Source organism: Aricia agestis, chromosome 8, assembly GCF_905147365.1.
Source record: "Aricia agestis chromosome 8, ilAriAges1.1, whole genome shotgun sequence".
In the NCBI taxonomy this organism is placed as follows: Eukaryota; Metazoa; Arthropoda; class Insecta; order Lepidoptera; family Lycaenidae; genus Aricia; species Aricia agestis.
This window is the reverse complement of record NC_056413.1, coordinates 7,150,823-7,176,704: the sequence shown is the minus strand read 5'-3', so window position 1 is coordinate 7,176,704 and position 25,882 is coordinate 7,150,823. Positions and strand designations below refer to the sequence as shown.

The window sequence follows — 25,882 nt, the reverse complement described above, 5'->3', positions numbered from 1 at the left end:
TTAGCAAGTTAGTTACTTAGTTTAGTCTTCTTTCTGAGAGATGCCGATCAAAGCCTTTTGCCGAATCTTCAACCACCTTATCTTCCGGGTACAGAATCTGGATAACCCTGGATGGATAACCGGCTAACCGGATATTTTTGGAATGTTGAAGTTATGGCAACATTTTAAGATATTTTTTTTTCTTCGCTTGAATCATTTTTCAATGCTACCAACATATAGGAAGTGGAAGCCATGTTGATATTTTCTTTCTTTTTTTGTCATATACCGACTCACATGTATTTGAGAACGAAAACGCTATGAAAGGAAACATGAGAAATATGGTGGATAATTAGGGATTTAACGTTGAGCTGTTCTTTGTTTTAAAGATTTGTGGTGATTACAAATGTGCAGTGATATAAATACTAAATTGGAGTAGGATAAGACAACCAGAAATGTCTTCAATGCATTTCGTTGTTCATCCTTTACCTGGGACAGAGGATCAACTCATAGATAGGTGAGCAGCCCATTATTCTTTCTATCTGACCCCATTACGTATTTCTTTGTTAAATATATTTTTGCAAAATTATCGAAGTAAATTTCGATGCGATAACTTTTTGAGGAATAAAGGTAGTCTAAAATTATTGGCTAAGGCTTGTCACAAAGTATTTTTTTCTTGATTTTATATTTGTATAATTTCTCGTATAATTTTTAGAAGACTACACAGATTTCGTCATGTTACTATAACTTTCCTGGTTCCAAAAATATGTATGTAATGGCGTAATCTGAAATGGCTGGTTAGCTGGTTGACACGATGTTGCGTTAACCTTTTATTATTTGCGAACCCCTGTTGTACGAAGACATGCAAAAATGATTAGGTGTACCAAACATCGAGTGATAATGCACTATTCCTTTGAAGAAGTTAGGTTTTGTTCAATGAAACTTATACTACTATTACTTTGTATTTTTACAATCCTCTTTCAGTGATTAGCTGTTAGCATTTTGTTTCAATGTTTTTGTCAGATCATGCCTATTTATGAGAAGAATTTAAAATTAACTATGAATTCAGTAGCAAGCATTTTCTTCATTTTATAGTTTATAAAATTAAATATTTGTTTGTAAACTCAAATAATTATCAAATTGGTAATTTCAATTAATTATCCCAATATGTATGTTATGGATTGTTAGCTAGTGGCATAATAAAACTTGCAATGAAGTTGAGTTGTAAAAGAACAGGTTCCGTTACCTCAAATTCTGATATTGTGACTTTCCGTCATATCATTTGAAAATCACTGCACCGCCACCAATGTTATTAAATCGGTCATTAAAATAACTGTAATGTTATTATTGTTGTTTAATGATATTTGTGTCAATGTCAAGTCAAGTTTTACTTTATAACCTAAAAAAAATATCTGCAGTATTTCTTTACTGACTTAACGCTTCAACTATTTCCAAGAGTCCGCGATCGAAGGAGTAATGTAACAATAAGACATTTAATCTTTAACTATGGACATCTTAAAATTGTTACATACTGGACGTAGGGTCTGACAGACCACCCGTATTTTCATCTGTTTTTTTAGGTAATTGTAATTTTTTTTTGTATTATTTTTGCTTAAATGCTTTAACACACAATTGATTTAGAAAATGTATAGGTTAAATATCCAAAAATACTAAATTATATTGTAATATAAAGCATTTTAAGCAAAAAGGTCACTTTTAAAGGTGGCCATACACGGGACAATTATCGTAACGATTTATCTCCTTGATGTTAAAATTGTACGTGTATAGCAATATCGCAAATGATTTTACGTTCAAAAGATCGATTGGACGATTTTCTTGACGATGGATCGAAACGACAAACTGTCCCGTGTATGGGCACCTTAAGACTTTCATTCACCTGTGACGAGAAAATGACATTTTTATGTAAGACTAGCTGTCCCGGCAAACATTGTTTTGCCCATATTATTTTATTGAAGTGACTAATATAATATATGACTAATATTATAATATAAGTAAACAGATAAAGAAAGAGAGAAACATTGAAAGACCCGAAAAACTAAATCATCACATCTCAAAAACTAGTGGGATTCGAAAAGCACTAAAGGAACTCAAAGAAACAAAAGAATGGATACCAAAATTAAAAAACAACAGACTCCATGAAACAAACAGAAAATCCATACTGCAAATAGCAACAAACTTCTACCAGAAGTTATACTCCAGAGATGACCTACCAACACTCCCACTGAACATAGCACAGGACCAAGATGAGGAAAATATTCCTCCCTTCCTAAAAAGCGAAGTCATGAACGCTGTTAAAACTCAGAAAAACGACAAAGCCCCAGGACCAGACAATATCACAAATGAGCAGATAAAAGCAACTATATCACAAACAGTTGACACTCTGACATCCCTGTATAATACAATACTTGCCACAGGAATAATACCTACGCAATGGACAAATAGCATCATTATCCTAATTCACAAAAAGGGAGACATAAGCGACATAAACAACAATCTCCCAATAAGCTTGATGTCAAATCTCTATAAAATATTCTCAAAGATGATTTTACACAGGATCACAAAGAGACTAGACGACGAGCAACCCATCGAACAAGCAGGTTTTCGATCATCCTACTCCACAACGGACCACATGCATGCTATCAAACAGGTCATCGAAAAAGCACAAGAATATGGGTACCCCTCTACCTAGGTTTTGTGGATTACAACAAAGCTTTTGACTCATTGGATCACTCTCAAATATGGCAGGCACTAAAAAACCAAGGCATCCCAAATAAATATATAAGGATCATAAGAAACATCTACACAAACAGCACAGCACAGGTCAAACTAGAAAACCTTGGCGAACCATTCCCGATTTAAAAGGGAGTTCGGCAAGAAGAAAATCTGCTGAATCAGCTGTTTTTAAGAATGAAAAGTAACAAACACACTTTTGGATTTATAATATTAGTATGGGCACAGAATATATTATATTAGTAGTACCAAGTATGGGTTTTGGTCAACTACGATTTAAAAAATTAACATTTCATTTTATAGCCTGTATTTTAGAACAAAATTAGTTTCTAAGGGGGATATTAGATTATCATATATATTGGATCCGAGATCATTGAGTCAATGATATTGGATAATGTAATATAGACATGATTCATTTCTTCCTTGATCATAGGTTTTTGACATTTGCGATTGGATCCAATACGGTCATAGAAATTGGTGTTGCCAGTTATTTAATATAAAAAAGAGTTTTTAATTTCTTGTTCGTTAATATGTTTCAAATAATGTAATGCAATTATTTTTCTGACGTCAATACCTGTCAGCGTTAGCGCTCTCCATTGGCTATTGAAAGCACATATGACGTAAAATAGGATCAATAATATATATAGCCTTCCTCGATAAATGGGCTATCTAACACTGAAAGAATTTTTCTAATCGGACTAGTAGTTCCTGAGATTAGTAGTTGCTGTTTATTTAAACTGCCAATTTGTTTGTTACAGACTACGAGAAGTAGCTGAGCGCTGGAATAGATATGGGACTGGGGCTGGTCCATCAGCCCTCGCCTCTTTGAGAGGTGTACGAGCCGTTACAGCCGGTCCTGCTTACATAGCTTGCCTTTTGGAAGATGGGAGTATATGCCGTGCTGCATTCTCCATTATACCTGACCGACTAGATCTGAGTAAAGCTGACGCGAGTAAGAATGGCGGCAACGGTGGAGGCGGAAGCGGGGGAGGCGGCCCCAGTGGGGGGAAGCAGGGAGGAAGTGGAAGTGGCTGCGGTTCCAGACAGCAGCCACGCACTAGAGCTAGAATCATGCGGAACTCGATACGTGCCGCACCTAGTTCTCAAGGTACTTACGTCGTATTTTTCGGTAATTGAATAATTCAAGCTACTAAAGCTAATATGGTCTATTTTATGATGAAATTGTAAATTAAATTGCAAGTATGTATTTGTATTTTGTACCTACCAGCTTAACATTTACATAAATTAATGATATTGTTTTTAAAATTAGTGGTTCGTTGATATTTTTTATTAATGAATGAATTTTCTATCTACTTTAAGGATGGGTTGCACCAACTAACTTTAACTATAACTGTAACATTAACTTTAACTATAACTACAATGTAAAATGTCAAATCTTTGGTTGAAGTAAAAAATGGACGCCATCAAGACGCCATATTTAACAATAAGCTCGACAAGGCACGTGGCGAAAAAAGGAACTAACGCTGTCATAATACAAAAACGCCATTTTTGACAGTTCTCCTTTACCAGCAGCTGCGCCCCCGCCCACGTTCCTATAAAGCCTTGTCGGACCAGCAATGTCTTCTGTCAAATTCTGTGGTCAAAGTTAAGGTTAAAGTTAAATTAGCCTTAACTATAACCATGACTTTGACCAAAACTTTAACTTTAACCACGCCTCTGGTGCAACCCAACCTTAATATCTAAAATACATTGGCTTATAATTAACTGATCACCAGAAATAGTAACATTTCACAGACAAAAATAGTAAACGATCACCAAAATACAGCCCACCATTTTAATGTAAAATGATAACCAAGGATTTAACATCTTAAAGCCAAAAATAGTAAATGATCACCAACATTATACACGCATTTTAAAGTAAAATGATGACCAAAATTAGTAAATGATCACCAACATTATACTAGCATTTTAATGTAAAATGATCACCAAAGATTTATTATCTCACTATCCTTTTTTTGCAAAATGACTCCAAATAAATCATTTTTACTTAAACCAAAAGTAGTAAACGTTCACCAACATTATACATTAGCATTTAATGTAAAATTTTAACCAAATATATTTTTATTTAGCAAATATCCCATTAAAGACAAGAAGACAGATAGACGGACAGACAGACATCGAAGTCTTAGTAAAAGAGTCCCGTTTGTACGGAAACGGAAGGGAACGGAACCCTAAAAACGGGACTCTATTACTGAGACTTCGATGTCTGTCTGTCTGTCCGTCCGCCTGTCTTTCTCTAGGGCCTAGGCTGTATCTTATGAACCGCTCGACCAGCTAGACTTCACAGATTGTGTAAGTATCTGTTGCCGCTATAACAACCAGTACTAAAACAGAATAAAATAATTGTTGTTGTTAAAATATTTGCTCCCATACAGCAAACGTTATTTTTTTGGCCTTTTTTGCTCGATATCAATAATGGCAACAGGTAGGCACGTCGATATTTTCGCAAAGGCATTGATTATAATATTATGTTAACTTCAATAATTAGGTAATAACAATAATAAAAAAATAATTTTAAAGGGGCTCCCATACAAAAACACAATTTTAGGTCTAATTTTGTTCTATAACGGTACGGAACCCTCTATGTCCGACTCACACTTGGCCGACTATTTTGTTAATAATATGCTTACATGTTTTGTCAATCGTAGTGATTTATTTGGACAGAAATATCGTATTGAAATCAATATAAAAGGATTTGGTGATCATTTACTATATTTGGTGATCATTTACTATATTTAGTGATCATTTACTATATTTGGTGGTCATCTATACTAATCTATACTAATATTATAAATGCGAAAGTATCTCTGTCTGTCTGTCTCGCTTTCACGCCAAAACTACCGAACCGATTGTAATGAAATTTTGTATACAGATAGTTTAAAGCCTGAGAAAGGACATAGGCTACTTTTTTTTACTGGAAAAAAGGGTTGTAAGGGGGTGAAATACGAAAATTTGTTCAAATTAAGTTAGTTCCAAAAATTCATACTAGATGGCGCCGTGCGTCTCTTACATCGCGCTAACGCTTGCCCAACATCTTTCTATAAGAGGTGGTATCATCATACCTTTGAGTTTCGATTTTTTTCGATTCTTATTTCTTTCTTACATTATTTAATAATTCAGTACTTTATATTATTAAACTAAAACTTAAACCTATCAATGATAAATAGTTTATGGGTAAAGTTGTGTAATTGGGGGGCTAAATAAGCTTTAAAATTTGGCATAATATACATATAAAGTTTAATTTTAAAAAATGAAATATTATGTGCACACTGCACAGCTGTTTTGATTTAAGGGGTACCAGGGTTTTTTTATAAAAGCTTTTGACACCAAATTTGTTGACATCGCGCGCTATAAACTGAAGTCCACGCGGACGAAGTCGCGGGCAACAGCTAGTTTACTATATTTGGTGATCATTTACTTTATTTGGTGATCATTTACTATATTTGGTGTTCGATTAAAATTTGAAGTGTTGTCATTCTTTATTTTTTTGGTGTTAATTATTGGTAAACAAGTTTAGGGTATCAGTGCATTTTTTGGTGATCATTATATTTGTTCCCAAATACATTTTGATAATTATTGTCATCTTTTTAAATATGAATTATATAAGGACATGCTCTTCATTCTTTACACAGAAGGCTGTTTTATTCAAATTTTAAATAATGAAGTGTCAATAGACTTGCTTACACTACTTGCAATGTTATTTAGTATTTTTTTATTTTAAAGGCTCTACAAGTCGCGCAACTGGTGTGATAATTGGAGCGTCTGGATCAGGAAGGGTTGTGTCTACAGTTCAAGCACCGTTTGTGCCGGAAGACCTGGTCACACAGGCACAAGTGGTGCTGCAAGGCAAAAGTCGGAGCCTCATTATAAGGGAGCTGCAGGTATTTAAAACAATAACATAGTTGCGTTATGAAATTATGTATATGTATATACTTAAACAAAATAAAAGTTAAACTAAAAAGTACAAATGGTACACAGAATAATTTTTAAAGGTAAGCTTTGAGAAGAAATTTTTTATTGTATCTTTGGAATATTTTGTGTACAATGTGTTGCCAATTTATACATATAATAATACCCCAATTATTCTGCTTTTTTGATCAGGAAGTTAGAATAGGGTTTAATATGAACAATATTTAACATTTCAAATATTTTAAAAGAAAATATTTGTATCCGTATCTGTCCAAACAGCGCACAAACCTAGACGTGAACCAGGCGGTCAACAACCTACTGTCGCGCGACGACGAGGAAGGCGAAGAGCCGGAGGGGGGCGAGGGAGGCGACGGCTACGTGCCCGAGGACCTCATCTCCCTCCTTGACGGCGGGTTCCACGCCACCCAGCAGGACCAGTCCGTGGTCATCGACGCCGACACCATGTTCTCCGAGGACATCTTCGGGTACGCGGCTATCAGAAGGTATCTTGTCATGCTATGCTCCTCCGCCTCTACTCTCCCAGAAAATGTCGACCCGATCTCGCACGCACCATGCTTATGCAGTTTTATTTTTTGTCAGTGATTGGGCGTTTTTTAGTTTTGTGGTAGATGTGTTAGTTGTTAGGCTGAGGACTCGAAACTAGCGCGCAGCGGGGCGAAAGCGGCGCGGTGGTGACGGCCGCGTGACAATGTATAGATTTTTATGACTAGGCCCCGAAAACCGAGTGGCACGCGGCAAACTATACAGCTTTTAGGCTGCGTTTCCACGAGATATGTGTTGCGAGGAATGTGTTTTTGAGAACCAATAGAATCGCTTCATTAACGTGACCTCGCTCAGCGCAGCGATTCTATTGGATCTTAAAAACACATTCCTCGCAACACATCTCTGGTGGAAACACAGCCTTATCCATATAAATCTATACATTGTCACGCGCCGCGCCGTTCCCGCCCCGCTGCCCGCTGGTTCCCAGACTTCAGCCTGAACATTGTGATTGGACATGATGCGCATAAGATATCGGAGAGAATTAAGCTATTATGCTGTGTAAAGTCTCACTTCAATTCTTACTTAATAAATATTAAATCCAAAAAAAAAAAAAATACAACTAACCATACCTCAAATTCTTTGTCTAATATGTCCAATGATGATGTGATTTATGAGACGTATAATTTATATATTTATTAGTGTGTTTATGAACAGTCGTAGCGGGGGTGGGAGCAGCGGCGGGCGAGCCGGCGCCAGTCGCGAGGGCGGCAGCTCGGCCCAGGAGCGGTCGTCAGGCGAGTTCAGCCGGTGGCGCGACCGACAGTACTACAGCGGCCCGCGGCGTTGGCTCGAGTCCGCCCTGTCGTGGGACAAGGAAGGAGGTAACTCAGAATCGTAACGATTACCGTACTTAACTTCAGTATGAAGACATTAACACTTTACATTTTCTGTCATAATCATAATCTGTCATAACTTCATAAAATTAAAGTTATCATTAAATGTCTCTGAGTCAGTAAATAATTACAGATTGTAAAATTATTTTTACAATCGTCTTGTTATTGTTAGATTTTATCATTTTTATCGTTTGTTCAGAGATTTTATCATTTTCTTATTTTATATCAACTGAAAAAACTTACATGAATTATAATATAAACAAGCGAGCTGTCACACACTTGCAGATTGCAGAAGATTGTGAAACAAATTCTGAGAAAATAATATTATTTAATAAATGTGTTATGACTCATGAGTCATGACCAGTAAGAATTAACTGTCAATTTAGATAAGTCTTTCTTTAGTGCATGCAATCTTTAACAATATTTTTTCTTTTCAGTTGAAAACAAAAAGAAGGATTCTGCAATGGCAGCATCTCCTCTATGGGTGTCCGAGGAGCTGGAGTATTGGGACAGTAACATCCGCTTTACGCACATCGCTGCTACCTACAGCGAACTCATAGCAATCTCAACCCAGGGTCAGCTGCACCAATGGCGTTGGTCTGACTCTCACCCCTACCAACGAAATGATGTTAGTATGGTCTATGTTACATCATTTGATGCAAATATTTATATTTCACTGTAAAAATGTCCTTATAATTAATGTTGTCTCTGTTTTATTTGATGCAATGATATCTTTTTCACTGTAAAAATCTTGTATATTTTGTAATTTATGTAAAATGTTTGTAAAACATTTTTGAAAATTTTCAACAGGCGCTAGGTGGAACATACCACCCGCGAGCAAACTGGCTGGGATTGACTTCTGGAGAAAAGATTGTGAAAATCAGTGCAGCTGGTATCAGAGTTTCTGTGCTAACAGATTCTGGAAGAATTGCAACCTTTTTGGACGAGTCTATTGGTAAGAACAGCTATAATATGCTAAATATAATAATATAAATAAACATAAGCTACTTTTAATAAATAAGACATTAGTTCCAAAATATTTAAGTTGCTTTATTTTTATTCTTTTCCTTTTTTTAGCACACGCTCCAGGCGCTGCTCGTTTAGAGCACCCACTACAAGCGTTTTCTGAGTTTGGAACGGACAAACCGGTGTCTCTTCACGTTTGCTCTCTTTACACTGTCGCGAGACTAGAATCTGGAAATTTGTATTGGTGGTGAGTTGCACATTTTTTAACATGTTGATCAAATTATATTATAATGTTACTAGTATTAAATACTTCCGTTCTAGGCTATACAGTAGATGTTTTTTCACATTTCTAAAATAATAGTGTCTCTGTGCACATCATATAATTTGTAATATTTTCAAACGAATCGATAATAATTATTGGCAATTGAAAACTACCATATTTTACAAATCCTTATCACAATGTGCAGGGGTGTGCTACCATTGGGGCAGCGCGCTCGCCTGTGGGAGAAGCACCGCGCGCGCTCGCGTAAGCAACAGCGAGGACACTCGTCGTCCGCGCCGCAGGACCTGCAGGCCGGACAGAGTGTCACCATGAAGAATGCGCCCATGTACCAACCCGGCGCTATAGGTAATATCATGTTAACATCCCTACCAGTGGCGAAGGGTGAATATTTTCGGAAGGAAAGCCGGAGTAAAAAATCTACTTACCAAAACGCTCAGCACTGATATTCAACAATGTTCGAGTTTCAAGTTTGATAATGATGCCTTTGTAAAATGCCTTCTGAGTTAAGTTGTATGCGTGACGGCACATACGGTCATTCAAAACTAAGTTTGGAAAACGAAGTGTCCTTCGACAGCAAAAAATCTGTCAGACAACAGTCTCAGCTGTACGAGTCACAATTAACAAATCACAATACAAATTAATTTAAATTCGCGACACTGCACTCTTCTTAACGCTAAAACAAATAACATTCGACATTTAAACACAGAATAAACAAGTTGTTTACAAACACTCATCCGCCATTTGACTCATAACAATTTTACCTCATGAAGTTCATCTTTCTCGTTCGCACTTGTGCGTTGCTAATTAACCTTTCTCCGTAATAACTCGCCGAGTATCGGCTTATTTCCGAGTATATTGGCGCGTGGTAGAACGAGATAGAACATGACGATCAGTTCACAGGAATGAAAAGGACAGATGCTTAATATGAAATATCGTTGTATGAAGAAATAACCCGCTAATTTATCGGCTTCTGTCGGAGATGGCCTGCACGTTGCATTGCCTATATAAATTTGTAGGCGATTAATTATTAATTCAAACTTATTTCAAGTGAGAGAAAAAATTATTGCATATAAAATTTTGTAGGCGTTTAGTGAATTCAAAGTTTTTTAAGTACCTATGTAAAATATTTATTAAATAAAAATGTATTTGGCCCATAGATTCGATTTTCCAAAAGGGAAGCCGACGGGAATCGGGTTATATGGACTCTTCGCCACTGATCCCTACTAATTTGGCAAAAGTCATGTCCTGCGTGCTTTACAAGATTCCGATAAATATCTGGTGTTACACAATTTGGATTTTAAAATACCTAGTAAATAGTAAAATTTATAAACGCAAAGGGTGACTTTCCGTCACCTCTTTACGTCTAAGTCGCCGAACCAATTTAGATGAAATACGTTATGAAGATACTTTAAGGCTCTAAAATGACGTAGGATAGTTTTTAATGTAACAAAATGATTAACTCACGATTCCAACGCAATTTCTGTGCAACGCAGCTGTAGCAAGCATCAATGAGTTATCCTAATTTAAATTTTAAATTAACCCATCAAATCCCATGCAACACCCGGAACAATTGAAAATGTCGAGTGTCTGCGATTCCCACGTTTGAGGTATTAATATAGTTCTAGATGTTAACTTAAGTTTATGATTGTGTTATCATTTCAGGTTTCAATATGTCTACTGGGGTTCCTAAAGTGGGCATACTACAGAATGCGGCCTGGAATTTGTCAGATGCTTGTCGCTTCAAGTTGTTGCCTCCCCCTCAGCCAGACAGATCTGTATCCGATAAAGACAAACGAGACTTGCAGGTAAATATAATATTGTTTGTTTTCACGATAGAAGCATTGAGTAATAATAGAAGTAACAAGAAGAAGCAACATTTTGAAAATATATCTTAGTAAAAGCAATTATTTAACGGAAAATTATTTGTTTTAGAACCAATCGCCTCTGACAGTGTCGTCTGTAAAGGCGTCGTCTTCCAGTGGTACCAGCAAAGATAACAATAAGGACAGTAACAAGGACATGGCAGATCGGCTGGACATGCCCCCACCTCCCAGCCCTGCTTCTTCCACCTGCAGTGATACAAGCACTTCACACAGTAATATGGCTTTTTTCACCTTTTTGTACATACAACAATTATAATAAAGTAATATAAAAAAAAAAGATTTATAATTTTCAATCGCAGTTTATAAGCCCTATAATAAAGTTATTAATTTATTTTACAGAACGAGCGAAGCGCGTAACCGTGCGCGGTGAAGAAGGTTCGTCGAACGATGGCTCTAAGCGAGACGAGGAGGAGTGGCCATTGAAGGAAGTGGTTTTCCTCGAAGACGTCAAGAGTGTACCGCTAGGACGCGTCTTAAAGGTCGACGGCTCGTATGCCGCCGTCCGATTTCCGTCAGTCGGTAAAGACGGGAAGGAGATTGTGCCATCGACACCCGACGATTGGACTGCCCTGCTTCAGGACTGTCGTCTTGTACGGAAGGATGACTTGGTAGCGGTCAAATGGGGCGCCGGCGGCTCGGCTGGCCCTCGCGGACCGGATTGCTTGCAACGGTCGCCGAGGAAAATATCCTTGCCTCCTGATCTACAAGTTATAACTATTGCTGTAAGTAAGATATAGCCAAAATTAATACGTTATCCGATATATTTATGTATTTATTTGACAAGTAAAAAAACTGGGTATAATATTCGTAGAATATAAATTTTTATTAGTATAAGACCCAATTTCACCAACCTCTGTTTGTTAAATTCTAACAAGGCATTACTTAAACGGGCCTTGGAAAATTAAACAGACTGTTAAAATACTTATGTCCCACAGTAAAAATTTAACAGCGGATTAGTAAATGCAATGTTAAGTGAACAATGAGTGAATAACATTCAATTCGTTCGTTCTTGTTATAAGGCGACGAATTTGCAATGTACAAGTTTAATACGACATGTTGGCTGCAATGTGTCATTATTCGTATAATACGTAATCGGGTACATAATGCTACCAAATCAAAATATCACTAATCGCATACATTTGTTACACTACAATAGTTCTTTTTAATTTACCAGGTATATAATTATGATCTGTCAAAGCTGAAAACATGAATCATGATACAAACTTTTATTTACTTATTTCGGTTTGGTAATTTTGATACAAGTCAGTGTATTTGCAATGTCAAGGAAAATCCGAGGGCTGAATTTTTGACAAAATGAAAATAATTATGCATAACATGAAAAATAAAAAATAATATGTAAGGATGTGTCGAAATATGGCGGAAACACTCAAAAGTCAAAACAGATTCTTTTATTGATATTGGATATTGTCTTTGACAGTTGTTGTTTTGACTATTATAACGGCCTGTTATATATTTAACGGACCTCCCCAGCAGGAATTAAAATTTAACACCGTGTTAGGCGATTTGACATGACATTAATTATGTATGGTGGAACACTTGATAGCTCTAACAAGCCGTTAACTGATTTAACATGCCATTATTTATTTAACGTTGCTCGATGAAACTGGGTCGTTAAAAAAATGTTAAATGTCCTAAACATTTAACATTTTTTTACCGACTAAAAACATTTCAGGTGGACAATCGCGGCGTACACGCCGTGGTGCGTCGTCCGGGCGGCGCGCTCGCGTACGCAGTGTACGCTGTTGGCACCACACGCGCGCTCACCGACAGCACCTTCCCCACTGACAACAGCGCCCTGCTGGGACACTCCAACGGCCAGGCCATCCATTTGGCCACGGCAGCAGAGGTAAATATGGTTCGAATTGTAGTGCCTCACATTGGAAATGTTTACGCAATAAAATTTTTACGGATTTCATTTTAATTACAAAGTATACAATAGATATGCATAGGCAGGGTTAAACAATACATAATAATATTATAATGGCGATTAATATAATTTTAAAAAGTGAATCTATATTATGTCTTTTTGCCCCTTACATCTTGAGGCTCAAACCGCTGGACATATTTTTATGAAATTTGTAAAGAGATACTTTGAGTACTGACATGAGAAAGGACAATAAATACATTTTTAAACAGTTTTTTAGCATAAAATTTCTGCTCAGCTAAGATGCGGGCAACTTCTACTTAAACTATATTCCTATCGAGGAAGATAGCATATTGCTAAAATATATAAACACAAAACTTAACCGATACTATTCGTGTACAGGGCAGCGAGCCGGTCGTGGTGCTAGTGGACGGTAACGGCGCCCTGTACCCTGTGGCTCGCGACTGCGTGGGCACCGTCCGCGAGCCGCCGCCGCTCAACCTGCCGCCGGCGCGCGCGCTCTCTGCGCACGCACTGCCGCTGCAGCCGCACGGCGCCTCCCATCCACACCATGCAGCGCTCAAATCACAGGTAAGGAAAACTACCCCATCGTTGGCAGTCATTATTATTGGTCCTTAAACTTTTGTTAGAAAATATCATGATTGCTTATGATAGACTTTTCTATAGTATGAATCCTTAGCGGGCCCCTAGATGAGCAATTTTATTGCGCAATATCACGTATTGCGTAATATTATACCGACCGTCTAGGGTTGATATTTCACATCACGCGCCCTCAATTTAATTGTCAAATAAACTGATCAATAAAACTGAAGAGTGATATTGCAAAATACAATAATTGATCGTCTCGGGGCCGGCTTAAAGTGCCAAAATATTTATGTTTTACCTTATATCTTGTACTAAAAGGAGACTTGTTAATTTCGACGTGATTAGTGACCGTAGACTAAAACTAGCTAATTGTTAAACGGAAAACTTTGTCGAGCTTAATAATAAGATCTTTATAAGATAAGATAATTATCTAAATAAGATTTTTATATCTTTATAAGATCTATCAAGCTAATACATATTGTGTTTTATTTTGTAGGTGGCTCTTATAATAATTGTACCGGAGCCGCAACTAATGATGCCACGTGTTCTACGCTGCGATCTCGACGGCGTGCGACAGTTGCTCCATCAATTGGAAACTGATCCCAACAGTGAGTAATTGTATAAATCACATAATTATTTACATTACTTTAATGGTCTAAAATTCCATAAATATTTACAAAAGGAATAACATTATTATTAACATGTTTTTTTTTTTAATTTGATTTTTCACAGAGCAACAAATACTTTCGATTCTGCAAGAGCGTTGTGACGGAAATCGCAACATTTTGCACGCCTGTGTGCATATGTGTGCACCGACATCCAACAAAGAACCTGATATTGGTAACCACATTATAATTTGTTTTTATGGCAATTCATGTCATTAGTAAAATTATATCAAAACAAAAGATGAAGAGATTTGACGCAAGTTGTTAATATTTGCCTGTTTTCAGTAGAAAGCCAGTCCATGCCTAATATACCGACCGGTACAAGCGGGAATGGTGCCAGCGCGGAGGAGGCGGTTCCAGCGCTATCATGGCCACCGGAAACTTTCGAGGCGTCCGGCGATGAAGACAGTTTGATGGGACTAACAAATAATGGGTACATTACGTTTTATTGTTAGGGCTTTTGCCCAAGCGAGTTACGAAAGTTTTTAATCTTTGCTTTATTTTACGTGTTCTTTTATACAAAATATATTTTTAAATTATCTAATTACAATTATTGTATTGTTTCTCTTTGTAGTAAAATCCCGAGTGGCACGAACAGTGGGACGGGCGCGGTGAGCGCTGACCCCGCTGAGAGGAGGGGTAACGCATTGTCCGCTCTGCGTGCACTGTGCGAGAGCACTGCTCTGCAACCCTACCTAATGCAGCTACTTACCGCCAAGTAAGTTACTTCCACAATGACCTATAATATACAAGCAGAAAATCTTGTCAAGTTAAATCGTCGTTATTCGACTATCATTATATTTATATTATGTAATGTAGCTATGTAACCTTAATATTGAAACTAAAATATATAGTGTCAAGTTTTAATTAAAAAAAAATATCTTCGAATTTGAATAAAAAATGTCTAAAGCTATAATACCAGAGCAAACCCATGCGTTGTGGCACATCACCGCAGCGGAGAAGCTAAGACTCAATCAGATAGTTCGGCCTCGCTCTGACGTTTATAATATCAATTCATCTCTCGCAGGGATGGCATGGGACAGACGCCGTTGATGGCAGCAGTAGCTGAGCGCGCGTACCGTGCAGCGCTCGTGATTCTGGACGCGATTCGCGCGTGTCCCGACGCGGACGAGGTGCAACGATCCGCCGCCATATTTCCGCCCAACGCCCACCCCGACCACTCCCCGCTGCTTGTGCTGTGCTGTAACGACACCTGCAGTTTCACATGGACTGGCCAAGATCATATTAATCAGGTAATATGTCAAATATAAATTATATTAAAAGTTAAATATTGTATATTATGTCAAAAGCATCCAGCAATATTAATATTTTATGTTAGTAAGAATTTAAACGAATTTTTAAATTTAATTAATGGCATAACATTTGTTTCAGGATATATTTGAATGTAAAACATGCGGTCTAACTGGATCGTTATGCTGTTGCACTGAGTGTGCCAAGGTAGGCATTTTTTAAAGAAATAATAATACAATGCGATTTATGACAAAATGGTATAACTAAGTCAATATTTTACATAGGTATGCCACAAAGGACACGACTGCAAATTAAAACGAACGTCCCCGACCGCTTACTGCGACTGCTGGGAGAAGTGCCGTTGCAAGGCGCTGGTCGGCGGCAACTGGGCCGCGCGCTGCGATTTACTCGCAAGACTCGCCAGAGACACGCAACTCGCTACTCACTTCAACTCCAGGTAATCATCGTCTTATGTAACAGGACTTACTACGAAACCGTTTTGAGACACAACCAATCGAACGAGAATGCCGCGTCCTGCTCTAATACAACGTCATATTATCACGTTTGTTAGAGTAGGATGTGGCATTCCGATTCGTTCGTTTGAGTCAAAACGGTTTTGTTATACAGCCCCAGGTTCTTAATCATAATAACATACATAGCAGTTTATAATGAAGATATTTGTTTTACTAGTATAACCCATCAATCCCCAAGCGGCACCTGACTGTCGCATAACAATTTAAAATCTATTGTGTCTACGATTCCCACGATCGAGGTATTAAATAAACATCACATTTATACCTTAACGCAATGTACAGAGGCGAGTCGATCCTGCTGTTCCTGGTGCAGACGGTGGGCCGTCAGGCGGTGGAGCAGCGTCAGTTCCGCGCGGGCGGCGGGCGCGGGCGGGCGCCTCGGAAGCAGCCCGGCTCCGACGCCGAGCTCGACGTGCCCGACCATGATCTCGAGCCGCCGAGGTTCGCGAGACGAGCCCTAGTGCATTTGCTAGGTGAGCTTTTTTTATTGAGATATAAGCGAGTTTTTGTCGTTCCGTTTCTTTTTTTGGTCCAGTATATTATTACTTTGATTAAAGTCAATTTTCATTTGCTTTCATAATATATTTTCTCAAGAAATGTTTTTCAAGATGTTAGATCCTCTCACCCTCTTCTGTAACGCTATTATTGTCATACCATTGCGTTTCTTCATGGTTTCTTAAAAATATTCTAGATTACCCCTTCCGAAAATATAGTAACGTTTCAATAGCCTCCAAACATGTTACGTAATGCTTGAACGCTCTCTTCTCTGTTAAATGCATAGCTCCATAATCAGTTACGCGATAACAATCTGTCATATTAGGTGACTGGGCGGCGGTGGAGGCGGCCGTGATGTGCGGCGCCAGCAGCGGCGACGAGCCGGCGTCGGCGTCACAGCAGTCCGGCACGACACTCCTCGACAAGTTCACTCATGCGCTTATTGTCAAGTGTACTAATGAGGTAAGTTGCATTACTTAAAATATACTTAATATACTCCGAGCTCCGAAGAGTTGCTGGGACGTGTTCATGTTCAAATAATACCCAGCACTTCCTCTGTAAAACATTTCTTATAATTTCTCAGACCTCGAGCGCCGAGTATTTTTGAAGTATTCGTCACGTTGAATAAGTTACTAATGTTTTATTTTATAAATAAATGTATTTTATAGTACACATTTTGTTCTTCCTATAACAGCAACATATTTTTATAGATGTTGGACACCCTTTTACATACGCTCATAAGAGAACAACAAAACGACACGATACCGAATCGCGCCGAGCGTGCCAGAGAAGTTACGCGTAGATTTGTACGCTCTGTGGCGAGAATATTTGTCATATTTAGCGTCGAAATGGTGCCCGGTGCAGCTAAGAAAAAAGGGTATGTTCATTTTTATAATGTGAACCTTTCAGTGTTATTTTTATATGTCAAATTAACTGAAAATATTGAGTCGTTATCTTTATTTTAGACCATTATCAATAACTTCGTCGCTGGTGCGCTGTCGAAGAGTATTCGCGGCGCTCGTGGCTTTAGCAGTGGAGGAACTAGTAGAAGCCGCAGATGCGCTGCTGGCTCCCGTGCGTCTCGGAGTAGTGCGGCCCACTGCGCCCTTCCCTCTCGCTACTACTTACGTGGATCTTGTGAACGACAGCGAAGATCTGTTCGGCGTTGAGCCCTTGTCCACGGGGCACTCGCGTCATACTCACGCGCGAAGGTACTACTACAAAAGTTTATTTATTTTAGGTAGTGCGGAAATGAAGAAGATGCAGTATTTTTATTACGGCTTGAATTATATTAATTTCATATTAGAAAAGATCACTGTAATAAAAAAAATGATTTTTTTTTATTACTCCATACAAACTGACTGTATTTATAATTTATATGCGTCTCTCCCCTATTTACATTTTAATTGCAACTTATAGGGAGTCGAATGCGGGCGGCAGTCGGGGCGCGGCGGCGGGTGGTACGTCCATGGGTAGTTCCACCCTAGTGCCCGACCGCACGTCCACGCCCGTGGCCACTGAGTACCCGGATGACGTGGCCGGGGAGCCGATGGGCGCGGACGACGATGCGTCTGAAACCGACGAGCCCAATATACCCGCGCCCGTGCCGCAGCCGGATGCGCAGCACACTGATGATCCTATGGGTGATAGGTATGTAGAGTAAATAAATCGTACATTTAACTTTAAATTACAGCTGCAATATCAAATGCAATAAAATACCATCTTGATTATTTTACAATAAGGGATTTCGGTCTATATTTAAAATTCAAAATCGTGAGGCTGCATTCTTGGGTACTTTTAATTTTCTTATTAATTTTAATTTTCTTATTAATTTTGAACATTGAAGTAAGATATCGAAATTATAGCTTTTGACATAACGCTTAGGCATGGCGCTTGCAATGCCTAACGATAAATTTCATACATTTTTATATATAACATCGCTTTGAAACTATCTAATGGAATTTAACTCAGTACTCTAGAACTGTTGTCGTGTGCTACCTCAAAATTTTACTCCGTATCTAGGATAACCTTACTTAAAAAGACTAAGCAATTGAGTATTTGTTGCTATACCAATAGAATATACAGCATTGTTTCATCGGAATGATCATTAAAAACGTATCATGTAGGGGCCAAGAGCAGCACGTGGTAGTCGAGAACGGCACGGAGCGCGCGGAGGGCGGCGAGAGCGAGAGCGAGCTCGACCTGCTCGCCGAAGTGGAGACGGAGAGCGACTCCGACGACCAGGATAACGCCGAGTCCGCGCAGCGCAGCGTGCAGACCGGCGCCACGCAGGGCTCCGACGCTGGTGAGTCAACACACTATTTAACTAGAAATCCCAGATAATTTTGATATTATACTCCATTTTAACAAAAATATAAATAATGTTAGCATTGTGGCTGCTGTAGGTTTAAGAGGATTCCACACCGCCCTTTTTTCCATACAAACGTTGTCCCCTGTTTCCTCCCTGGATAATGCTAGTAGAGTTATAATTTTTTTCCTGAATATCTACGGCCACTAATACAATGTCCCTATGTTTTGTTTTTTTTCATAATTTAATTATTAAATAAGATATGAACGTTCAAAAACCCAAAAAAATGGCCAGATTTTCCACTGTGTTCAAACGTCCAGAAAACAGATTTGGCTAGACTATACAAAAAAAAGCAAAACATAGGAACACAGCTCAAGCCTTTTTTTAATCTTTAATGAAAAAAGTACTTAAATCGGTTAAGTTTTGGAGAAGGAATCAGGGGACAACGAATCGTTGATTTTCTGGATTTTCTGCAGTTGTCTCTATCGCGTTCTGCGGTATAGGCTTGAGGTAAGGGAGACAGCTATAGATATTACACGTAATTTTTTTTCATTTCTCTAGCCGCTGTTGTATCCTCTTAACAGCGCGTGCCAGGGCTTAGCAGAAACAGGCGCCCTTTAGCGGCTGCTAAAACACAGGATCGAACAGGACATGCATATAGCATCGATATCCGTATTAATTCGTAGCGTTTGCAGCTTAGCAATTGCAATTCGCTTTTAAGCGTTTATCGGTGCCTTTTTCTGACAATGTGTAGCTGCTAAATACTATTTTAGTCTTATCGTTAGACAATAGAGCCTTATATTATTGAAATTACCTGGTTCACCGCGGCAGGCATAGCGTCGCTGTTGTTGTACCCCGAGGACGAGAGCGGCGACTCGACGCAGCCCGAGGACGAGGACTCTGAGGCGGGCGAGACGGACGAGCAGGACGCGGAGGCTGAACCGCCGCTACACGACGGCGAGACGCTCGAGCGACGCTCTGCCCCGCCCTCCCGACCCAATCTGGCGCCACATTCCATGCAGTGGGCGATACGGTAGGTTATTTTGCCTAACTTTTATGTATTGAGTGAATAGAAAAATATTATTTGTTTAAAACTTAAAAAGCTACAAAGCTCTTGTAAATTATTGTTGACTTAAAAGATTATGACAACTAATGGCTCACTTATTTAACGAAAACCATTCTCACCTTTTTCCTGACGGTTTTTAATGTTTTAAAAACCGTGACAAACTGTTAGTAGTCAAAAGACAGCACTTAACGAAATATCACGTTGTCCTGCAACATTGCAGGAGTTCGCGCGAGACCGCGCGCATTAGCACGGCGGGGACAACAGGCGGCGTGCGGCTGACGGGCGCGTCGTCGCTCGTGTTCATAGACCCGAGCTCGCTGCGCCGCTCCACCGCCGCCGCTGCGGGCGCGCACGACCCCCACTCTACTTCCACTACTGCGTCCTTCCTGGCGAGAGCGTTTGGTGAGCTAGACATGCTTAACATCTATACTAATATTATAATGATATAATTTTGTTTTTTCCGAAAAACAAAATTATACTGCCAAACTGAACCGATTATAAAAATTTTAAACAAATATAATAACAAAAAAGGTCAAATTTAAGGACATTAAAAGTATGAAACTATTGAACCAGAAGAAAGCTGAATGTAGGACTGACTGACTGAATATAATGACAGATTTTTATTTTTATTCCTTTAGGTATCGTTATACGCCAAATTGCCGATCTTCTATGGGATTACGAGCGCGTAACCCTTCCACTGCCGCGGATGTTACCGCTGGCTATTCGCGAAGCACTTCGGCTGCAGTGCTACTTGGAAAGACAACTGAAACAGACATGGGACTGGCTCGTCACTGTCATGGATGCCACGGAAGCCCAACTAAGGTAACATACTGAAATAAACATACATCTTTCTTTAATTCCAACATTTCATGACAGGACTTGCAGAACTGCATTTCAAACTTTTTATTTGTATTTGTCTAGTCCAACATCGCAATAAATGTTACAATAATTGCAATTTTTTTGAAGATTCGGTGCGTCATTGACTTCAAACAACGCCGGATCATCTAGCTCTGACGCCGGACGCTCCGCAGTGCCGGCGGCGCGACGCACTATATCACTGACCTCGCCCACTACTCGAATTATCGGATTTACTGAAGGACCACGTGCTAGAGACAGAGAACAAGGTAATTTATAGCATCTGTATGTAATATTGATCTTGTAATATTATAATAGGCATATTATGTATCATGGTTACCAATGACAGTTTCAAAGAAATGTTAGTAAATGTAAATTTATACATGGCTCTTTGCTTGCGCGTGCATATTACTAAACTTTCGATTGTGTCCCAGGAATCCTGTAATTACCTATTGGTCACAATATTATATTACCTGTATTTTATACTGCTACACATTGAACTATAACAAGCGCAGAAATTCGTCTTCACAAATAACGTGTCCTGATCCTCAGGCGTGGAAGCGGGCAGCGCGCGTCGCGAGTTCCTGGCGTACTGCCTGTCGCTGCTGCGCGCGCACAGCGCCGAGCACGCGGAGCAACTGCCCGTGCTCGACGTGGCGGCGCTCAAACACGTCGCGTACGTGCTCGACGCGCTAGTGTACTACATGCGGGCCGCGCAGCCCCAGCCGCACCATCACCATCATCTTTGGACTTCGGTGAGTTTGGTGCAGCTTTAATGTTTTTATTTTATTTTAAAGTTGAATTTTGTAGGGTTGTTGTATGTATTAATAAAGATCAATTTTGATTGGCTAATTTAAACATAGGCGCTGTACGTTTATGTGTGAAAACACCCTTATTCACGATACAATCGAGAATCGAATAAACTCCATCTCAGTAGTTTTTGCTACTCCCAATATTTACATTAGCGCACAGTCGTGCAGCGGTTGTTAATTCAAGTTTAAGCTGAATTAAAATTGATACCGCAATCGTAGTAATTTCAGGAGTAAGGCCTGACTCCTAAATATTTGTTGCTAATTGCTTTGTAATGTATAGGATGAGAACGAGAACGAGGAGGGCGAGGAGGAAATGGTGGTGGGCGGTGGTGCGGCCGCCGAGTCTGACGGGGAGAGTGACGGCGTGCGCGGCCGAGCTCATGCGTTCTTCCAGCGGTCAGAGTCCACGCTGTGTCTAGGGTGCCCGCCGCCTGACCCCTTCAACAGTAAGTCCGATTATATTGTAACGCAAATAGCAATCACCGCGACAATCTCACTCTTTCAAATTTTAATGCTTTTAACCCGTGGCCAGCCCATATTATGTTGCCTACACTATAGCGATTACAATTAACTTGGCTCTCATGTTCAAAGGGCATGTTTCCGTACAAATCAATTATAGCTTACATCAGGGGTCGGCAAGTAATTTTAGGTGGGGTCCGGATACTATGGGAAAATTTTAACGAAGTCTAATAAGGTAGCTTGAGTCTGGGTTTGCGCCCGTCACGTTCGGACGCGCTCCGTGTTACGATCTCTGTGACGTCAATTTTCATTTCATATTTGCGAGTTTTTTTTTGTTTCCGAGTTTAAATATTCTGAAGTATGATTATTTCGTTTATAATTATTAATAATTATCAAATTAAAAGTGAACTTATGTGAATAGTTTTCTTTCTTTAACAAACTTTCGTATTATTATTTTTTTCGATCTACCCGCATTGTGTTGTAATTATGAGCGAACCTGAGGAAGAAGGTACGATGGAGCCTGCACTCAATGAGATGGCTGCGGAGGCTGTTAACATAATAGTGCTGGAATCTGGAGAATATGAAGGAGAGGTAGACTTAGAGTGGGATGATGCAGGTATGTCAGTAGGTCATAATAATCTCGACGATGTTGGAAGTGAAGCGATGTTGCAGCCAGGCAACAAAAGGCGACTAGCAGGTAGTTCTCCAGAGCCGCTAGCTGATGATGGCTTTACACTGGTCACGAGATATAAGCGCAGGAACCTGCAGAGAACCCCTCCATCTGCATCACCTAATCCGCCAGCTAATTTACATAATAATTTTGAAGTTTCTATAACCGCCAAGACCGATTTTCTACCGAAGCAGTTAGCGTTTGCAAAACTATTGGCTAAATACAATATTCAGGGCATAGAAACTATCAAATATAAAAGTCCTTTCAAACTTTTAATTAAATTTAAATCCGAGCTAGACGCAAACAATTTTCTGAATAATAAGATTACACAGGATTATGAGTGGGTTTGTAGAAATACTAATGAGTTGCATTACTGTTATGGCGTGGTCCGGGATATTGACATTGATATAGAAGATAAGGAATTGAAAGAGATTTTCGAATGTGACACGAAGATTTTATCCATTAAGAGGTTGTTACGGAAAGATTCGGATGGTAAATGGATAAAGTCTGAAACCGTTCGAATAGGGTTCGAAGGTTCAAATCTTCCAGAATTTATAAAAGCTTATGGGTGTCGAATGGCCGTAGATTCTTACATGTATCCTGTGACTCAATGCTCTAAATGTTGGCGATACGGTCACGTCAATCAGATTTGTCCATCTAAGACCCCAATTTGTCCTAAGTGTAGCGGGAAACATGAAAACTGCGAAACGAAAAGTTATAGATGTGTTAACTGCAAAGGGAATCACTTATCTTTTATGAAATCTGCTTGTCCTGTATTTAAGAAAGAAAGAAATATTCGGATGTATATGGGAAATCATATGTGCTCTTATAAGTTTGCATTAAATAAGTTGAAGGAAGAGACACTGAATAAGACTACGACCAGATTGGAACCCGAGATGCTTTTTGTTAAACCTATTATTTCCCACGCCAGGACCGACGGGGCTTCGGCTCCCACTTATAGAGATGTTACTGTTGGCGACTATGCAGCCGTTGAAACTTTACACGATAGTGATGATGACATTATGGAATTAGATGAGTGTGTTTCTTCGATGCCTAATCAAGAGTCGTCTACCACAACTGAGTTCAAGAAAAAGAACAAAAATAAATCAAGGAAAAAAAGTCTAGACGTCAGACGCGATGACGAGGATGTTTTTCATACATTTCAGATAACTAGTGCTGAAATTCATACTGAAAATAAGCAAGTTGAAAAGTCTAGCTCTAGTACTAATCGTAAGGAAAGGAAACGTTTGCTAGAAAGGATTTTAGATAAAATAAGAGAAGTTTTTGTAGCAGAAGGAAGTTTAAAAGATAAGTTTAAAATGCTGATTGAATTTTTCTGGTCCGAAGTAGTAGATGTTTTACAAGAATATTTGAATTTTGAGACGGTGCTTAAGTTTATGGGAAGAAACAATAATGGCCAGTAATATCAATTCTTTACACAGCGGTATCAACATTTTTCAATGGAATGCTAACAGTTTAAAACGTAAGGCCAGTGACTTTGAACTTTTGATGTCACAAGACAAAATACATATGGCTTTTGTGAGTGAAACGTGGCTTTCATCTAGTGTAAGCCTGAAATTTTCTGGTTATAATATAGTGAGAGCAGACAGAGACGATTCATATGGTGGTTTGTGCGCCATAATACATACATCAATAAACTATTCTGAACGAGTTTCTAATATTTCTAACTCTGATATCCAGATAATCAATATTGAAATTTTTAACGTACCTACATTAAAGCACGTGATTGCTGTGTATTGTCCGCCTTCAATTTCTACAAGTCAACAGGATTGGGATGCGATTTTCAATACATTCAAAACAGGTTGTCTTATAATCGGAGATTTTAATGCGCATCACACTCTATGGTCTTGCAAGTCCGATAGAAGAGGTGAAGCTGTTTATAAAGCTATGTTTGAAAATGTTTTTATATGTCTTAATGACGGTGCGCCTACTAGAGTGAAGTGGGTTAACGGTAGCCTTCAAAAAACCTCGCCTGATATATCATTTGCTTCCACAGACATTGCTATCAATATGAGTTGGCAGGTTACAAATGAATCCTTAGGCAGTGATCATCTAGTGTTAAAGTTAAGTTGTGGTTTTTATAAAACGAACAGATACATTAAAAAAAGAAATTATAAAGCAGCTAACTGGGTAGAATATACTAAAGAAGGAACGACAATGTTTATTCATGAAGAGGTGAATGATGTCCAAACGAGCTATGATAGTTTTACAAATCAAATTAAATATTTGGCTGATAAGCACATCCCTTGGATTAAAATTTGTCAAGACCCCACATCAAACTTCAAACCCAAAATTTATTGGAATAAGGATCTTTCAAAGGCAGTTGCTGAACGGCGTCTTGCATTGGCGCAGTTACGGCGTAATCCTACACCTTCTAATTTGCTTCTATGGAAAAACAAAGTATCCCAAGCCAAATTACTTATAAGAAAAGAAAAATCTAAGTCGTGGAGAGAATTTTGTTCCAGTATCAACCACGAAACATCAGCATCCGTTATGTGGAGAAAGATGCGATGGATCAAAGGCAACACTGGACGCAGAGATACTGTAGATCCTCTTAATGCTGAAAAGCTATTGCATTCCTTGACCCCTGATTATGTTGCCGAGCAGGAGCCAACTTTGCCAGAAAGACAACCTTCCATTATAGAATCACCCATTACTCTCGCGGAGCTTCGTAACTGTTTAAAAAAGAAAGATACATCTCCAGGAATGGATAATATATCATATACTATGATCTATTATCTTCCAAATAATGCTAAGTGTATGCTTTTAAAAATTTTCAATTTAATTTTAATGTCAAGTAATATACCTGATCAGTGGAGAGACATACAAATAGTCCCTATTCTTAAACCGGGAAGGGATCCCACTCTTGCCTCCTCATTACGTCCTATCTCATTAATGTCTTGTCCGTGTAAGATATTCCATTTGATTCTATTAAGAAGATTGGAGTGGTTTATTGAAAGCCAGGGCCTCCTTCCCGGCACGTCGACTGGTTTTAGACGTGGACAATCTTGTGTTGATAACCTAGCTTTACTTACATCTCATATACAATTAGGTTTTGCCAGAAGAGAGC

General features: G+C 38.9%; 1 protein-coding gene across 6 annotated transcripts in view; it reads left to right on the top strand.

Moving 5' to 3' along the window:
- Positions 1–230: 230 nt before the first annotated feature.
- LOC121729663 (E3 ubiquitin-protein ligase hyd) overlaps positions 231–25,882 on the top strand; it is a 36,008-nt gene continuing 10,356 nt past the window's right edge. For 3 of the 6 annotated variants that reach the window (XM_042118247.1, XM_042118246.1, XM_042118243.1), the window contains exons 1-33: positions 231–493; positions 3,486–3,835; positions 6,472–6,629; positions 6,937–7,160; positions 7,861–8,042; positions 8,492–8,682; positions 8,865–9,009; positions 9,132–9,267; positions 9,488–9,648; positions 10,966–11,108; positions 11,236–11,398; positions 11,526–11,908; positions 12,880–13,053; positions 13,474–13,662; positions 14,174–14,285; positions 14,410–14,517; positions 14,628–14,775; positions 14,917–15,060; positions 15,370–15,595; positions 15,735–15,800; positions 15,878–16,050; positions 16,409–16,599; positions 16,947–17,083; positions 17,332–17,498; positions 17,587–17,832; positions 18,041–18,271; positions 18,748–18,926; positions 19,761–19,962; positions 20,216–20,397; positions 20,634–20,817; positions 20,962–21,119; positions 21,403–21,605; positions 21,943–22,108. In XM_042118247.1, the coding sequence (XP_041974181.1) occupies positions 432–493; positions 3,486–3,835; positions 6,472–6,629; positions 6,937–7,160; positions 7,861–8,042; positions 8,492–8,682; positions 8,865–9,009; positions 9,132–9,267; positions 9,488–9,648; positions 10,966–11,108; positions 11,236–11,398; positions 11,526–11,908; positions 12,880–13,053; positions 13,474–13,662; positions 14,174–14,285; positions 14,410–14,517; positions 14,628–14,775; positions 14,917–15,060; positions 15,370–15,595; positions 15,735–15,800; positions 15,878–16,050; positions 16,409–16,599; positions 16,947–17,083; positions 17,332–17,498; positions 17,587–17,832; positions 18,041–18,271; positions 18,748–18,926; positions 19,761–19,962; positions 20,216–20,397; positions 20,634–20,817; positions 20,962–21,119; positions 21,403–21,605; positions 21,943–22,108 (5,884 nt within the window). In that variant the 5' untranslated portion in view covers positions 231–431. The remainder of the gene's footprint in view (positions 494–3,485; positions 3,836–6,471; positions 6,630–6,936; positions 7,161–7,860; positions 8,043–8,491; positions 8,683–8,864; positions 9,010–9,131; positions 9,268–9,487; positions 9,649–10,965; positions 11,109–11,235; positions 11,399–11,525; positions 11,909–12,879; positions 13,054–13,473; positions 13,663–14,173; positions 14,286–14,409; positions 14,518–14,627; positions 14,776–14,916; positions 15,061–15,369; positions 15,596–15,734; positions 15,801–15,877; positions 16,051–16,408; positions 16,600–16,946; positions 17,084–17,331; positions 17,499–17,586; positions 17,833–18,040; positions 18,272–18,747; positions 18,927–19,760; positions 19,963–20,215; positions 20,398–20,633; positions 20,818–20,961; positions 21,120–21,402; positions 21,606–21,942; positions 22,109–25,882) is intronic. The other 3 variants (XM_042118248.1, XM_042118244.1, XM_042118245.1) reach the window with 3 other exon arrangements.